Source organism: Rhinolophus hipposideros (genome assembly GCF_964194185.1).
Source record: "Rhinolophus hipposideros genome assembly, chromosome: 20".
In the NCBI taxonomy this organism is placed as follows: domain Eukaryota; kingdom Metazoa; phylum Chordata; class Mammalia; order Chiroptera; family Rhinolophidae; genus Rhinolophus; species Rhinolophus hipposideros.
This window is the reverse complement of record NC_138066.1, coordinates 23,636,059-23,655,122: the sequence shown is the minus strand read 5'-3', so window position 1 is coordinate 23,655,122 and position 19,064 is coordinate 23,636,059. Positions and strand designations below refer to the sequence as shown.

The window sequence follows — 19,064 nt, the reverse complement described above, 5'->3', positions numbered from 1 at the left end:
TAACTGTATTAAATAAACAGTCCTTAATTTTTTAACAGTCCTTAATTGTGAAATTAAGTCTTTAATGCTATTTAGTTATTAAAATTATTTTGCTTTTCTTCATGATAGACTTAAGATGATAACAGTCATTTATATGTCTTTGGTTGTCAAATTTTTACTTCTTCTGATTATTAAAATCCAATCTTGGAAATATAGCCATAGAGGGGTATATTTCATAAGCTATCAGAGATCCCCAACCAATTGAAATAAAGAAATTTTCTCACTCTTCTAAGAATTTCCCACCACCAAATGATATGTAATGGGAGGCTCTGGACAAGACTTCCTTTATCTGTACCTGAGGCGTTAAATTACATGATCTTCAAGGTTCTTTCTACTTCTGATATTCTATGATTCTTTCTGGGTAAACATCACATCCCCAATCCACATAACGTGTATAACATGATGACAGTGTATTGGATTAAACATTCTTCAAGATCTGCAGTCAGCTGTTGAATAAAATTACTCTGTTTCAATTATCCATAATATCCAACAAGATCCTAACCATAAACAGCTCCATTACTGGAACTTTCATTTAGTATACAGTATACAATGAACTTTAGCTCCCTAAGACAGTGTATGTTCCTTAGTATACTGTCCATGCTTCCCCTCCCTTCCTCAAATTATTCCACAAGGCACTGACTTAATCCCTGGATCAGTAGCACAATAAACATTATATCCCTCCAAGATTTTAAATGGCTTATCTGGAATGATTATGGAATAGTGTCTGTCTCTCCCTGTCTCTCCGTCTCTCTGTCTCTCTCTCACACACGAATGAAAGAAAACATCACTCGAATATCAAAATAAGTGGCATTTTAATGATTGTCATGAATGCAATAAGAGCCAGTAATTAAATTTGTGGGCTAGAGTGCAATGTGTTTATATCTCAAAGATAAAACATGAGGAAGAAATGGGTTATTTCCATAGCAATTCCCCCTTCTTGGAAAATTCCCCCGTCTTTGAAAATTTATAGTGTGATTCTTTGAAAAAGCACTATAAATTTATAAAAATGAAAAATTATACATCAAAAAAATTTACTGACTTTTCCCAAGAATAATTAAATAAGCAGTATTAATTATAAAGAATATAAGCAATTGACAATGTCCAAATCACCTGCTGCTCAACATTTTCCAGGGAAATAGATGGCAAAAGACATGTCTTGTACCTCTCCAAAAGGAGTAGGAGATCCTAAAATTTTGTGCACCACTGGCGTTGAAGATGTCAACAACCTGGTTGGGTACATGCGGTTCCTCAGATTAAGAGATTTTCTCAGAATCTGGAGATGGGCAAGTGAGGCAAAGGCCTGGACCCACACCTAACTGGGATTAACCCCCTCATAGCTTCAGTTTCCTCATGTATAAAACGAGGATGATACAGTCTCCTTCCCAGGTATGTTGTAAGATTAGATGATGTTACATAACGGAAAATATTTCACAGACCTGGTACATTGCAGGCACTGAACATGCCTTCCAGTCCCTGGTGTTCTATTAGCATAGTCAACAAGCACATAAAAAATTAAAAAATTTTTAAAAGTCATGGGGCGGTCGGATGGCTCAGTTGGTTAGAGCCCAAGCTCTCAACAAGGTTGTCAGTTCAATTCCTGCATGGGATGGTGGGCTGCGCCCCCTGCAACTAAGATTGAAAACGGAGACTGGACTTGGAGCTGAGCTGCGCCCTCCATAACTAGACTGAAGGACAACGATTTGGAGCTGATGGGCCCTGGAGAAGCACACTGTTCCCCAAAATTCCCCAATAAAATTTTTTTTTAAATCATGTTATAACTTTCTCTTAAAATCCCAGGATTTGGGAAACAGATTCTAACAGAATTTACCTATAACTAGGTTTGTCTGTTATTATATTCAGCTTTGGAGCTACTAAAAAGTGTGCAGTGTATTCGACATCACCATCTGCTAACCTACTGCAAACACTTAGAATAATACTTAAGATACATACCTACTCACAGATCACTTGCTCAGATTAGAGAGAAAATTCTATTCACCAACAATTGTAATGTGACAAAACACAGTCCTATATGAAAATGTCCTTAAGATTGCAAACATTCTGACAAACATGCTACATATTCATTTCGGCAAATAAGTAAGTGAAAACAAAACAAGTCTATGTAATTTTACTAACAATTATCACCCCAATAAATTTTTTTAAAAATTAAAGAAAAAGAAAACAAAACGAGTATTTTCCACCAGCCTCTTATATTAGAAAGAAGGGTATAAAACAAGACAGAAAAAAGAGCATGCAAGAATAGGCTGCTTTTATATGGTAATAATAGGTTACTTGATCCTAGAACTTACAGTACATGCAAAGACTTATGAACTTAATCAAAAGTTCCTTTGCGTTTATCAATACTCATTATTAAAATAATCCAGTAAGTGATACAGACATAGAGAAATCACTTGCCAGAACGATTCCCCTACTACGTCATAAATTAAGGAGCAAAAATGGGAGGAAGAAAACGAGTATCTACAATAGATCTTTTTTCAAATAGGCAAACGCTATTTTAATGAGGACTATATTCCTTGTCCCTGTGGTGATTAATTTTATGTGTCAACTCGGCTAGGCCTCAATAACCAGATTTGGTCAAACAATATTCTAGATGTTTCTGTGAAGATTTTTTTTAGATAGGATTAACATATAAGGCAGTAGAATTTCAGTAAAGAAAATTACACACCATAATGTGAGGGGAACTCATCCAATCAGTTGAAAGCTTTAATGGGGTGGGGGGAAAGACCTCCTTGGAGGAAGTGAGAATTCTCTCTAGACTAGAACTGCAACTCTTCCCTCAGTCTCCAGATTCTGGACTTGCCAGCCTTCACAACAATGTGAGCCAATTTCTCAAAATCTCTCTCTCATTCTCTCTCTCCTCTCTCCTCTGTCTCCTCTCTCTCTCTCTCTCTCTCTCTCTCTCTCTCTCTCTCTCTCTCACTCACTCACTCACACACACACACACACACACACACACACACACCCTATTGGTTCTGTTTCTCTGGAGAACTCTGACTAAATACAACCACACACCACCAAATTCATCCCTTAGTAACTGATCTCATCACCAACTATACATAATCACCTTACACCTTACCCTCCATTTTTAACCTTTTTTTGATAAAGTGAAACCTCAACAAATGAATCCTATAAAAACAAAAAAATCTCCTTAAGCATACAGTTAGCAGAGTTGATAAGGAAAGGAAAATCTTTCTAAAACTACAAGCTAAACTCAGCAGGTAGCTGAGTGCCTTCCACAAACACATCTTTTTGAGGGGCTTCCACAGGACTTCATGTACCTGAATAACAGAGAGCTAAACATCAGGAAAGTGAAATCAACAAAGTTCCCCTTCACCATAGTAGCTTGCCCTGCCCTCTGTGGTTCCCATTCTCTTTCAGCTCCCTTGTCAACACTTCAGTTCCCTGATTATTCTGCTGACTTGAATATGGTGTTGAGTTCCTCTAGCAAGTCTCGTATCTCACTTTTTGTACTTCTTCCACTCCAGAATTTCAATTTGGTTTTTCTATAATTTCTAACTCCTTGTCGAGATTCTCTATTTGTTGAGCCATTGTTATCATGCTTTCCTTTAATTCTAGATACATGCCTCGTTGAAGTCTTAAAAGTCTTTAAAATCCTTGCCTGTAAAATTTAACATTGAAGACAATCAGGGACAGCTTCTATTACCTGCCTTTTTTTCTCAATATATCACATTTTCCTGTTTCTTAGCACGTGTCATAATTTTATGTTGAAAACTAAACATTTTATATAATACGGTATAACAACTCTGGAAATCTGTCTTCCTCCACGATGCACAGTTACTAATGCCTCTGCTCAGTTTCACTTTTCTTTAATTCTTATTTTTATTTTAAAGCCTAGTTGCCTGGGCATTGCCCCTGTGTCTGTGTTGCTTAGTGGTTAGCCAATGATTCAACAGAGAATTTGTTAAAATACTCTGAGTCAGTAGGGGCTGTTATCCTTTTCAAAAGAATCTGTCTGGGGGTAAGGGAGCCCATTCAACACTCTGAGCATTTTCAAGTCTCCCCAGATTTTAGTTTCCCCTGGATTCTGTCATGGCTCTTTTGCACATACAGGAAGCCTCAGCTAATCCTGACTTTAGGCATAAAGGGCCGTGCTCTCACAACGCACATGCCCGCAAGACCAGAACTTCCATGGACAATGCTGCTGGTGCAGCAATACCTGCCACTCCAAGTTGAATGAGCGTCTTCCAACCTCAGCAGGGAAAGTTCAAGTCCTCGTGACCTTCCCCACTCTTGAAGAATCAACCCAGGTGGAAGGGGAAAGGGCGGAGTGTGATGGGAGCAGCTCCAGGCATGAATGCCACAGATTCCCAGTGTTATTACTCAAAGTTGACCAGCTACTCACACATAAATACTTTTCAGATTGTTGGAAGCCACTGGTTGAGTTCCAGGGCACTGAAATGGTTGTTTTTGCTTATTTTGCAGATGACCTTAGTTCTAAGTCACAAACCTCCATTATGCTAAGTGTACGTATACCAGATTGTGTTGCACAGCTGTAGCTCTATAACCTACTTTGCAAGTCCTTACTCTCCTACGTGCACTGCCAAACTTTCCTTTCCTTTAGATCCACCATATGCTGCATCTTCTCCATGAGGCCTTCTCCCATTAATCCATGCACACTTATCTCCACCTTCTCTGAATTCCTATTACACATCATTATCTCATAATTATTCTCTGTGTGCTATACATTGTTTTTCCAGCTACAGTCTTAAATCTTTGGGAGAAGGAATTGTGTTTTCATGCTTTTGTATCCTTATCCCATACATGTCATAGTGTTGAGTACAAAGTTTGACCTACTTCAACCCAAAATTTTACACTTGTAACACATGGAGTCAAACCATTTCCCTAGAAAACCACAACCAATACCCCAAGATCTAATCATGTTATACCATTAACACATTCTTCCCTCCACAACTGTACCCAAAATGTAAAAGACACCCTTATGAGCTGAAAGCATGTGACTGGTTGCCAAGCCTAATACCCATTTCAATCATCTTCCTTACTAACAAACAATAATCATTTTCCAGCTTTCCTTGAAGGTAGGAGATCAGGATGAAGAGATACACTAATTGAAAAGACAACAGCCATTTTAAAATCATTAGGAAAAGTTTTCCCTCTGGAATAACAATATAAATTTTTAACAGTGGTTAAAAAAAATTTGTTAAATTTCCTTACCCAGAAGATCCAGTGCTCTTACAAACACCAAGCAGGGGCCTTTTTTCAGCAAAGTTGTCACACTTTTGAGCACCTGATAAGGGACATAAAATAAACTGTAAAACAAAACTTTGAGAACTATTCTGAGCAAAAAATAGAAAAGCTATAAAAAAACTATAACTAATTTTAAAAATTCAACTAGCACTTAAAATCTTTTTTAAAAAATTAGCATCATCAACTTCAATCTTATACCCATCCCATGCTATCGGAAAAATCGCCCCCAACTCCACCAACTAATTACCTAGGACTAGTATAATCTTGATGTCAAAACTGAATAAACGTAGGACAGAACAGGAAAGTTATGAAACTACAGGCCATTCTCAATAGATATAAATGTAAAAATCCTTTTAAAAATATAGTAAACTGAATAGCAATGTATTAGAAAAAAAGTAAAATCTCATAACCAGGGTAGATTTACCCAAGTACTAATAATTTTACATTACAAAACATATTAATGTAATTAATCATATGAATATTTCAGCAGATACAGAAAAAGCATTCAATTAAATTATATACCTAGTCATAACAACAAAATAAAACAACAAAAGTAAGTTTTCTTAACCCAATAACGATTATCCACAAAAGACCTACAACAAATATCACGGGCAATGCTTCAAAGCATTACCATTAAAATCAGTGATAACACAATGTAACTGCCCAATGTAACTGCTCCCATTCAACGCTATACTGGAAGTCCTAGTCAGGATAATAATAAATGAACTCAAAAAAACTACTATGAAACCAAAATACTACCAGCAACAATCAGAAAAATAAAGTCAGGAAATGCAATGGCTCTGAACCACTAAAAAGATGCTCAACCTCACACATGGGAGAAATCCCACTTAAAATTATTGAAAAACTCTATTGAAACTTGCTAATTTTTTAGAAGTGATAATGGTACTATGGTTTTATGCTTAACAGCCAATATCCTTTAGAAACAAATAATGAGATATTAACCAATAAACTGATCTGATATCTGGGATGTGGTTCAAAATATTCTGAAGGGAGGAGAATAGATGCTAATGAAGCAAGATTAGCCATAAAATGGTAAGTGATGGGTTCTTAGAGATCATTAGACTATTTTTACTATTTTTGAATAAGTTGGAAATTTTCCATTTAAAAAGTTTTAACTATGTTGACACACATTGACCTTCACCTAAAAGCTTCTCAAAAATTCCAAAAATTCTGTAAAATTCTATGACCATATTAATAAAAATTATAAATGTATACCCTTTAACAGAGAAATACCATTGCTAAGATTTCATCCTACATATACACTCAGCCATGAGGAAAATAACCTGTATTCATGATTATTCATTATAGCATTCGGTTTAATAGCAAAAGACTAATAAAATCCAAAACATATAGTGTAGTATTTCCTACAGCAGTAATAGAAGGAAGACATGCTCTATAAAAACATGGAATGAGATTGAAAATATAAAATGAAAAAAGGAAGATATACAATAGGAAGAAACAGAATAATATCCCATCTTTGTATAACAAGGAGAAAGATTTATTTGCATATATGCATACTCACACACTGTAATAATACATAAAAAAATCTAAACTAATGGTTACCTATAGGCGGGAGAATAGAAATAGAAAAGATAGGAAACAAAACTGGGAGCAAAGTTTTTATTGTATATATGTTTTATACTTTTTAGGTTTTTTTAACTGTATGAATATATTAATTCCCCTAAAATTTTAATTGCTTTGTTTTTAAATAAGGAGTCAAATGCCAGAAGTGGTTATTTCAACTTCTGAGATAAGCTGATAGGCTGAAGACATGCATCTCATTTTATCCCTTCTGAAAATTCCAATGAGAGTATACTAAATCAAATAGGGTTAAAAAAACATGTAATAACACTAACAAATTTGAAAATAGAGGAGTGATGACTAACTTAGCAGCCGAAATAAAAGTTCAAGACAGTCTTAGGGAAAAAGAAAACCTGTGACTCAAACTACTTGACATATGATAATATCAAGTACATCTGAAATCTATCCTTGTAAATTTAGGAGCTAATAAATGAGCTTGTAAGTCTTCTCTGGAAAATTTAACAAGTCAGTCCATAAAGAAAGACTAAAAGACATTGTCAATCAGAAGGTTCCAACAAACAGTACAAGTGAAGCACCAGACAATAGAGTAAAAAGTTGACAATCACATACACAGAACTTTCAATCAGCTGTTTAGTTTTTCACTTACAAATATATGCAGACAACCAAGGACTAACAATCATCTGTAAAACAGGTTAACTCTAACCCAGAAATAAAACCACATAAACATAGAAAATTTTCAACAAAGGAGCAAAAAACATACAATGGAGAAAAGAAAGTTTCTTCAATAAATGGTGCTGGAAAAATTAGAAAGCCACGTGCAAAAGAATGAGACCAGACTGCTCTCTGTAACCATATAACAAAATTAACTCAAAAATGGATCAAAGACCTAAACATAACACCTGAAACAATAAACCAAACAGAAGAAAGCATAGGTACTAAACTTATGGACCTTGGGTTCAAAGAGGATTGTATGCATTTGACCTCAAAGGCAAGGGAAGAAAAAGCTAAAATAAATGAATGGGACCATATCAAACTAAAAAGCTTCTGCACAGCAAACGAAACCATCAACAAAATGAAGAGGCAACCAACCAAACGGAAGAAGATATTTGCAAACACCGCCTCCAATAAGGGGCTAATATCCAAAATATACAAGGAACTCATACAACTCAACAACAAAAAGACAAACAGTCCAGTTAAAGAATGGGCAGAGGACAAGAACATAAACTCTTCCAAGAAGACACACAAATGGCCACAGATATATGACAAAGTGCTGGACTTCACTAGCTATTAGGGAAATGCAAATCAAAACCACAACGAGATATCACCTCACAACTGTTAGAATGGCTATTATCAACAAGACAAATAATAACAAGTCTTGGAGAGCCTGTGAATAAAAAGGAACCCTTATACACTGCTAGTGGGAATGTAAACTGATACAGCCACTATGGAAAACAGTATGGAGTTTCCTCAAAAAATCATGAATAGAATTACCATACGACACAGCAATCCCTCTCCTGGGTATCTATCCAAAAAAAATCTGAAAACATTTATCCATAAAGATATATGTACTTCAATGTTCACTGTAGCATTATTTATGGTGGCCAAGACATGGAAACAACCAAAGTGTCTTTTGATAGATGATTGGATAAAGAAGATGTGGTATATACATGCACAATGGAATACCATTCTGCCATAAGAAAACATGAAATACTGCCATTTGCAACAACATGGATGAATCTTGAGATTATTAGGCTAAGCAAAATAAGTCAGACAGAAAAAGTCAAGAACCATATGACTTCACTGATATGCGGGATATAAAAATGAAAGCAACATGGGGTGGCCCGTTAGCTCAGTTGGTTAGAGCATGATCCTAATAACACCAAGGTTGCTGGTTCGATCCCCACATAGGCCATTGTGAGCTGAGCCCTCCTTAAAAAAAAAAAAAAAGAAACACAGGAACAAGACAAACAAATAAACAAAAACTCATAGACACAGACAATAGTTTCGTGGTTAAGAGGGTAAGCGAGGAGGGAGGATGGTAGAAGAGGGAAAAAGGAGTCAAATATATGGTGATGGAAGGAGAACTGACTCTTTCAGAATTGTACACTTGAAACCTATGTAATTTTACTAATCTATGTCACCCTAACAAATTTAATTTAAAAAAGAAACAAAAAAATAAAATGAAATGAATTTCATAGAATGAAAAAAAAAAGAGACTTAACTCTATACAGGAAGAAAAACATCAAAAATAAAAAAAAAACTATCATTAATAATTTCCAAGATATGAGAAAATATTTTAGGCATGGAACAATATAAGAATGCAATGAAAATGGACTGTTAGAGAATAAAAGAGAGCTCTTGGAAATTTAAAATAAAAAACTAGATTATATTTAATAAACTCAATGAAAAGGCTAGAGGTAAAAATTGAGGGGACGGCCCGGTGGCTCAGGCGGTTAGAGCTCCATGCTCCTAACTCTGAAGGCTGCCAGTTCGATTCCCACGTGGACCAGTGGGCTCTCAACCACAAGGTTGCTGGTTCAATTCCTTGAGTCCCGCAAGGGATGGTGGGCAGTGCCCCCTGCAACTAGAAAAATGGCAACTGGACCTGGAGCTGATCTGCACCCTCCACAACTAAGATTGAAAGGACAACAACTTGACTTGGAAAAAAAGGCCTGGAAGTACACACTGTTCCCCAATAAAGTCCTGTTCCCCTTCCCCAACAAAATCTTTAAAAAAAAAAAAAAAATGAGAAAATTTCCCAGAGAGTAGAGCAAAAACCCAAAAAGAAGAAAACAGCATTAACACATACACACACAGTACACACATGCATGTGCATGAAGGGTGAAAGAACATTCTCAAGGGTGCAATATATAGATAGGAATTCCAAAAAGAGAGAACAGAGAAACTAGAGAGTAAGAAATCACCCATGAAATATTTCAAAAAATGTCCCAGAACAAAAGAATATGAGTTCATAAGCCCCTTGAGAGTCTACCACAATGGATTCAATTGACCAACCCCAAAGTGTATCATTTCAGGACAGAAGCTTCTACAAGGCTCCAGGAGAAAAAACAAGTTGTTTGTAGGATCAGGAGTTCTATGGTTGCATACAAATAAAAAAGGAAGAAATAAAACTCCCTATTTGAAGATAACATGACTGATCCATAGAAAATCCCAAGAAATCAACAACCAACAAAAAAAGCCACCTAGAACTAATAAGTAAGTCAGTTTAGCAAGGTCACAAGAGAAAAGATCAAGATACAAAAATCAGTTGTATTTCTATATAGTAGCAACGGACATTGGAAACCGAGATTAAAAATACAATACCTTTTATAATTGCTCAAAAGAAAATTAAATAATCACGTATACATCTAACAAAACATGTACAAGGCTTATATATTGAAAACTACATAATGTGGATTAAAAAAAATAAAGGACTATCTAAATAAATGCAGATGTGTAATTGATATAAGGTATATAGATTAAGGGAACAGGAAAGAACCCACTAATAGGCCCACACAAATATGGCCAATTGATTTTGGATAGAGGTGTAAAGGCAATTCAATGGAGGAAGAGTAGTCTTTCCAGCAAATGGTCCAGGAGCAATTGAATATCCATAGTGAAAAAGTAAAATTGAATCTATACCTCAAAATTAACTAAAAATGGATCATAGATTTAAATTTAAAATTATACAACTTTTAGAAGAAAACCTGCAGGACTTAGGGTTTGGTAAAGAAGTCTCAGGCATGACACCAAAAAGTATGGTCCATAAGACCAAAAAAAAAAAAAAAATCTCAAATATATGGTGATGGAAGGAGAACTGATTCTGGGTGGTGAACACACAATGGGATTTATAGATGATGTGATACAGAATTGTACACCTGAAATCTATGTAATTTTACTAACAAATGTCACCCCGATAAATTTAAAAAAAAAATAAAATAAATTTTTAAAAATCAATAAATGAGGTTTAATTAAAATTAAAAACAAGCTACACATTGGAGAAAAAATACTTGCAAAACACATATCTGACAAAAGGCTCATATCTACAAAATATAAAGTAAAAATGCAACACTAAAAAAACACATAATCCAATGAGAAAATGGGTGAAAGACTAAAAGATATTTCACTGAAAAGAAGACATGATGGCAAATATACAAATGAAAAGATTTTCAACATTATTAGCTATCAAGAAACTGTAAATTGGGCAACTGGTTGGCTCAGTGGTTGGAGCACGGTGCTCATAACACCAAGGTCGCCAGTTCAAGTCCCACATGGGCCAGTGAGCTGTGCCCTCCACAACTAGATTGACAACAACGACTTGACTTGGAGCTGAGCTGAGCCCCCCACAGCTAGATTGAAAAACAACGGCTTGACATTCTGGAAAAACACACTGTTCCCCAATACTCCCCAAATAAATAAATAAAAGAAACTGTAAGTTAAGACTGCAATAAGATAATAATTGCACACCTATTAAAATAGCTAAAACAAAAAATCATGACAATAGCAAAAGTTGGCAAAGATGCAAAGAAACTAGATCTTTCATACATTTCTGGTGGAAATGTAAAATAGCACAGCCCCTCTAGAAAAGAGTTTGGCAGTTACTTTAAAAGAAAAAAGCTAAAAATACACTTATAAAATAAAGAGGAAACTTCTTGCTAGGATTGTTTTATGTAGGTTTTTCTGTGATATTAAATAATTTGGGGTTTGCTCTTTATAAAGGTACATAGGTCAAAAGAATGAGAAGACAAGCCACAAACTGGGAGAAATATTTGCAAAACACACATCTGATAAAGAACTGTTATCCAAATGACACAAAAACTCTTAAAACCGAGTAAGAAAATGAACAACCTGATTTTAAAAATGGGAAAACATTTAAACGGACTCTTAACCAAAGATGGCAAATAAGCATACGAAAAGATGTTCCACATCAGGGAAATTCAAACTGAAACAACAGTAAGACACCACTACACACCTATTATAATGGTCAAAATCCAAAATAATGACAACAACAAATGCTGACAAGAATTTGGAGCAAGAGGAACAAACTCTCCTTCGTTGCTAGTAGAAATGCAAAATAATACAGCCACACTAAGACAGTTTGGCAGTTTCTTACAAAACTAAACACTCTTACCATATGATCCAGCAACCACGACTTTTGGTATTTACCCAAAAGGAGTTGAGAACCTTTGTCCACATAAAAACCTTCACACAGATGTTCATAGCAACTTTGTTCATAGTTGTCAAAACTTGAAATCAATCAAAATGTCCTTTAGTAGGTGAATGAATAAACTGTGGTACATCCAGACAATGGAATAGTAGGCAGGACTAAAACGAAATGAGATATCAAACCATGAAATAACATGGGGGAAGACTTAAATGCACTGCTTAAAGGGAAAGAAGCCAATCTGAAAAATCTATCTTCAGTATGACTTCAACTACATGACATTCTGGAAAAGGCAAAACCATGGAGACAGTAAAAAGATCAGTGGTTGTCGGGGGCTTGGGAAAAGGGATCGATAGGTAGTGCACAGAAGATGTTTAAGGCAGTGAAACTATTGTATATGACACTACAATGGTGGATACATGGCATTATTCATTGGTCAAAACCCATAGAATGTACACCACCAATAGGGAACTGTAATATAAAACATGGATTTGGGTTGATAATGATGTGTCAGTATAAGTGTTGATGTTGTAGGATGTGAATAGTGGGAGATGTTGTGTGTTTGTAAGAAAGGGAGCATATGGGAAGCCTTTGTGAATTCCACTTAATTTTGCTTTGTAAATAAAACTCCTCTTAAAATATTAATTTTAGAAAGTTGTACCAAGCTCTTGAACAACCATGTTCATTGCGGCATTAGTCACAATAGTCAAAAAGTGAAATCAACCCAAAGGTCCACTAATACCGTGTTTCCCCGAAAATAAGACCTAACCGGAAAATAAGCCCTAGCATGATTTTTCAGGATGACATCCCCTGAACATAAGCTCTAATGCATCTTTTGGAGCAAACCTTAATATAAGACCCAGTCTTATTTTCGGGGAAACACAGTGGATGAATAGAAAATGAAAATACAGTATATACACACGATGGAGTATAATCCAGCCTTTCAATAGAAGACAATCTTGTCACATGCTACATATGGATGAGTCTTGAGGACATTATGCAAAGTGAAATAAGCAAGTCATAAAAAGACAAATACTCCATTACTGCACTTATCTGAGGCATCTACAGTAGTCACACTCATAGAAACAGAAAGTAAAATGTTGTCACCGGGCGGGGATGGAGGCAGAAATGGAGAGCTGTTGTTTCAGTGGGTACAGAGTTTCAGTTTTTTAAGGTGACAAAGTTCTACATATCAGTGAATATACATAACACTACTGAACTGTGCACTTAAAATTTTGTAAAGATGGTAAAATTCGTTATGTGATTTCTACTACAATTAAAAATGCTGGAAAAGGTAAAAATACGTTGTGTGTGTGGTTATGTACATACATACATAAATATTTATCTACATTAAGCATTAAATGTATAACACACAAATGCCAGTTTCAAGATATAACTCTTAGGGGTTTATTTAAAGGAAATATTTGGGAGAGGTAGCCTGTGGACTTTACCACTCAATGTTTCATTTTTTTCATTGGATGGTAAAAAGCAACTGTAATGTTAATAATCTATTTTAATGGATCCCTGCAAAAATAATGAGCTTTTATACACAGAAGACAGGTTAATGGTTACACATTTAGATTGTGACAGGACATAATGTAATACTTTTAAACTGTGAATATAATAATTATGCAAAATAAGTTCCATCATCCCATAACAGGCTACATTATCAATACCAGAATATGCTAAAAATCAAAACTAAAAACAATTAATGTTTATGATTAAAGTAATTTATAATGATTTAAAAATTTTAGGAGCTATAACAATCAGTGTTTAAGTCTTTATAAATCATTAATTTACTCTGGATTGTGTGCTGCTACCCCTGCTAAACAAATAAATCAGATTTCACAATTAACAATATGACTTGAATGAAGCACGAAGTTAAAAATTAACTGGTCCAAAGATCACAGTATTTATGCTCTAAATCAATTACAACTAAACTTCATTCGTACAAGTTCTTCACTCCCACTGATTTCACCTTCACCTTTAACAATAACTATTTTCCTCCTGCTTCCTGGTGTCTGCAAGGTCTTCATGGTTTGTACCTGTATTAAACATACCAATTTGATATTTTGATGAATGAAACATCATGGCCTTAACATCCAAACAATACTGGCAAGAATGGTTTGATTGTTGGGCATTTCTCAAACCTGAATTGAAGAACACCATTGGTTTCAGCTGCCTTAATGCATTACACATCAGTACTGCCAACTCTGCTCTTTCTTCAAATAGAAATAGCCACTCGACACTTACTAAAGATTTATACTTTTCATGGATATTCAGAGAAGGGAAACAAGCATAACATTTACACTACAAAATAAAGCCCTAATTTGGTAACAGCACAGCCCCAGACACACAATGAAAGAGAAAGAACCAGTCCACAATAAGCAAATTATCAACCTCTAAATAATAAAACCTCCAAATTTATTTGAGGTCTGCTCTTCAGTGGAAAAAAAATCCAATTTTAGAGTTGGAAAACTATGTAACAAAAGCATAACTCTGCTTTAAATAATTTCATTGTGGATGGTTTCAATAAATACATTTTTTAAAGTGTTAGCATAAAAACTCTTCCATCTCATGAACACTGTGGCTATTAACCTGATTTTTCATGCGGTATAAACAGTAGCCTGTACTCCCCATGATGCCTAATGGAGTCGTCACCCTCCCATATTGTAATCCTCCAAATTGTAGAGGATTAACTTTTTATATATAAAATTGTGTTTATTTGCATGTACAATAGAGAGAATGACGTTACACACACCTGTTCTACAGCATTTAACAGAATGTAGCATGATGATTGAAATGAAAAGTGGTTAGCCAAATCCATCAAATATAAAAACTATTGCAATCCTGTTGCAAAGTCCTTTTTTAAACTCCTTTTATTCTAAATCCTTTTAATTCTGTCCTATAACACTAAAACATTTATAAAAAGCTTAAAATCCTAATAAATCGCACAATTAAAGTAATGAAAATGGGCTTGCCCACCAAGTCACAACTCCTCTCCCCCTCAACAAAATTCAAGACAGTTTGCATGTCAAAAACGTTAAATAATATCCCCCACCATACATACCATTGTAAACTCATTTAAACCAAAGAGTTTAAGCTCATAAATCAGCCTTAAAGATTTCAAGATATCAAATAGAAACCACTTCTGTAAGGATCCAAAAGCAGATCCAGATGCAAATAAAAATCCAACCGATAATGAAATAGTCCAACTCTCCTCTTTTGATGTTGAGGATGATGTCTTAAATATAAATATTTTACACAAAAGTATGCTAATAGTAATGAATTTTGACTGAGAAAGTCTTTTGCAGAAAGATTCCATTAAACAACTTAATGCAGTTTATCAGTTAAACCATTTCCAAGTCTTCCATTCCATTTTTATTTTACTGAAATAATTTTCTTTTAGAAAATATTTAATTCAATCCGTTTGTCTGTGTCATTTTCCTTACAGATTCTTTTAATGTGAGCTTCAAGTTGTAGTCATATACTGCAGATCCAAATTTTAGCTAGAAAGTATGATTCTATTATCAATTATTTATACTCAATAAATTTTACTATGTATAACTTTAGATTGTTAGGATTTTTTTCTCCACTAAGAATTTCTATTTACTTACAAAATTTTCTATCATGTGCTACAAAATAATGTCCATTATGAACTGAATAATCTTTATAGAAATTTCTTACCTAAACAGAGGAATATGTGAGGAATTTTTTTAAGGCAGAGAAAACAAAGATGAAGTGGAAAACGAGATCCGGAGGGAGAAATAGGGAAAAAATATATATAGGGTGCAGGTACCATCAACCAACCATAGGAAAAAACAGGACAGAAATCTTACTGCCTTGAACAGTTTTACCTCAATATGATCACCAAAGAAAGACATCTTTGCCATTTGCCTCAAATGGCAAAAGTATGTGTATACATTTAACTTCCACAGTGACTTCAAATAGTTTAAAATATTAAAGACATTTTTTCATTATAGCTAGCTTTATTATCTTCCTCCATAAGTTAGAATGTTCAGTATGTGATGTAGCCCTTAACATTTGGTGGCATCATATTATTTCACTTTGATGATCAGGCCCCTATGCTCTTTCACAGATTAGAATCATCAGACTTTAACAAGCACAAATTTACAAACCATCCACTTGACAGAGATGGAGAATGATATTAAGAAAGGTTAAATAACTTTCCCAAGTTGCCGTGATACTAAATGCCGCATGTAAACCTGAAACACAGTCCAGAATTCTTCCCTCTGCTACTCGTGCTCACTGAAAAGAGGTACCGTTAGAGAATTTATGATCAACTTCACCACGTAAAAATAAACAAAACTACTGATAAGGGCTAATGTATTTAATCCCTTAGTACTTTCATTCTCTCATCTATAGAGACAAATACCAATACCTCATATAGGATTGTTGTAAGGATTAAAAGAGATAATAAATGCAATGGACTTAGCAAGGTGCTGAAACATGCAAGAACTCAATAAACTATGCAATTATTATTGTTGCTGACAACTCTGGTGTGGTGAATCCACTCATGTACTTTTCTGGTTTAAAAAAGATAATAATACTGTTCACATCCTTGATTCTTATCTTGCTCTTTCTACCATGATGCCAATGTCTTTGACCTAACTCTCTCCACCTTGCTCACCCACAGTGGAATATGCCAAGCACACTCCTGCATCAGAAATGCTGCATTTTCTGCTTTCTGCTTGGAAATACCCAGTTATCCCCTAAGTTATGTATATAGGTCATTTGTATACTTTTTTTAGGTCATGTTAAAATATTTTCTAAACAAAAAAGCTCATCCTCCATCATGCTTTGGCTCCTTACCCTGATTTATTTTTCTTTGAAGCACTTAACAGCCTCGTGTCATACACATTCTATTGATTTATTTATCTGTCTCGGCACAAATGGTGACTCAAACTCTGTGACATAAAAAGACCTATATGAGAATGATCACCATAGCTTTATTCAATATAACTCTAAACAGTATTCAAACCAAATTCTATCAACAGAAAAAGGGATAATTTAATATATTCACACAATGGAATAGTACTCAGCAATAAAATATACTGATACACACAATCTCATCAAGAACAGAAAAGTACTCCCTCTAAAGTGAAGGAATCAGAACAGTAGATGCCTCTGGACGAGAGGAGGAGATTGGGAAAGGGCATGTGAGAACTTTCTGGGGTGATGGAAATGATCTCTATCTTTATAGAAGTATGAGTTAGGGGAATGCACGCATTTGTCAAAACTCAAACATGTAAAGCTCTACATTTCTCTGCTGTATTTTAGACCTGCATTAAAAATTGAAGCAAATAAGAAAGATACTTAGGGGCAAAAGAAATAAACTGTGTACGTAACTGATAGATGATTAGAGTGGTAAGACTAGAGATGGGCTTTTTCCTCTTTTTTATGTAAAATGTCACCAAAATATTAATAATTAGTCCAGGGGAAGGATATACAGGACTTTATTGTCCCCCTCTTTTTACCTTTCTGGGGGACTGATATTTTCCAAAATAAGAAGTTGGAATATATATGCATTACAAAAAAAAGTAATCTGCTTAATTCAAAACATTAGTTCAACTTTAGAAGTGACTGCCAATACCACAACAGAAAGGTTTAACAAGTTTTATCCTTGACCTTTATAGAGAAAAGTTGCCTGAACAACAAAATAACCTCGGAATAAGTACAGGTAGACCTGGTCTCTCTTCCTTTTTAATTGCTGAACTGCAACCATGAACACAATCACACACAATCCCATATCAAAGTCAAATAATATTTGGAATTGCTCATGAGTCTTGCCCATGAATACACTGACATCCTTATATATTTACAATCTTATAAATGTATTTTGTATTTCACATCTCAAATACAACTACATAGTTAAATACAGATTTTTTTCAGCTATTTGTCTTATAAAATGAGATCACTGCACACATATTATTCTGCATCTGATTGTTCTCTCCCAACGCATCATGTACATCCATCCAGATCAGCAAATACACACCTAGCGCACTTTTTAACAGCTTCATAACATTCCATAATGTTCCTACAACAGAATTTATTTGACTATTCCTACTGATGTGTTTCCAGGCTAAATATTCTTCTAAATATATTCTTATAAACTAATACTTTTGTCCTCTGAAGCAGACTTTCAAACATGAAACTGCTAAGTCAAAGGATATGTGTGGGATTGCTAGATGTATTTAATTTAATAAATAGTTTGCTCAATTACTCTCTAAAGATGCTTTTAAAATTCACATTCCCCCAAAAACTTGTAAGAGTACACTCCCACGAACACTATTATCACTCATTTAAAAAAAAAAAAAACGTGGTAATCTTATCTGTGGATACTTTCCACTATATTCCTAGACTGTAAATGCTATGGCCTTTATAGGATGTCTAACATCCTCAATGAACGAGTTTTGGAATGTGGGTTTACTACATGCATTGATTGCATTATGCCACATAGAATTCTAATTGTATTCCAGATGTTTATATACTTTCCTGACACCAATTCCACAAAGGAGTAATGCTTTATATTCTACTCCATTTCTATGTTCATGTAGCCATGCCTCATCCACCCTCTCCATATGTCAGCAAACTTTATGTGGCCCAGTTCTCATCATACGATACAGCTGTCCATACAGAAATCTAGAAAAGTCAAATATTATAAAATGAGAATCATTAAAAGCAGAATCAGTCTCAAGCCATACATGTGGCATTATCTCACAATTTACATTAATACGTAAACTCTAAGTATACTAGGAAAAGAAAGAAGATCTGGTTTAGAACAAATACGCCCAGGTAAAGAGGAAGTTCATGATGAGAAATCAATTATCTGGCTATTATGAGAATAGAAGCAAAATTGTATTATCAAAAATCTTACAGATACTTAGGAATTATCAATATTTATATACACAAATACATAAATATACATATGCATGCATGTAAGGTCTCAATAGTTCATTAGCATTAACATATTAAGCCTTAATTTAGAATGTCCAAAAACCAACTAACATCTTTTCTAGCCACAAAATTTGAT

At 34.7% G+C, this 19,064-nt stretch overlaps 1 protein-coding gene across 18 annotated transcripts in view; it reads right to left on the bottom strand.

Moving 5' to 3' along the window:
* The window catches only part of BCAS3 (BCAS3 microtubule associated cell migration factor), a 568,714-nt gene that overhangs the window by 482,715 nt on the left and 66,935 nt on the right, over positions 1-19,064 (bottom strand). For all 18 annotated transcript variants that reach the window (XM_081029000.1, XM_081029006.1, XM_081029003.1 and 15 more), the window contains exon 7: positions 5,251-5,323. In XM_081029000.1, the coding sequence (XP_080885126.1) occupies positions 5,251-5,323 (73 nt within the window). The remainder of the gene's footprint in view (positions 1-5,250; positions 5,324-19,064) is intronic.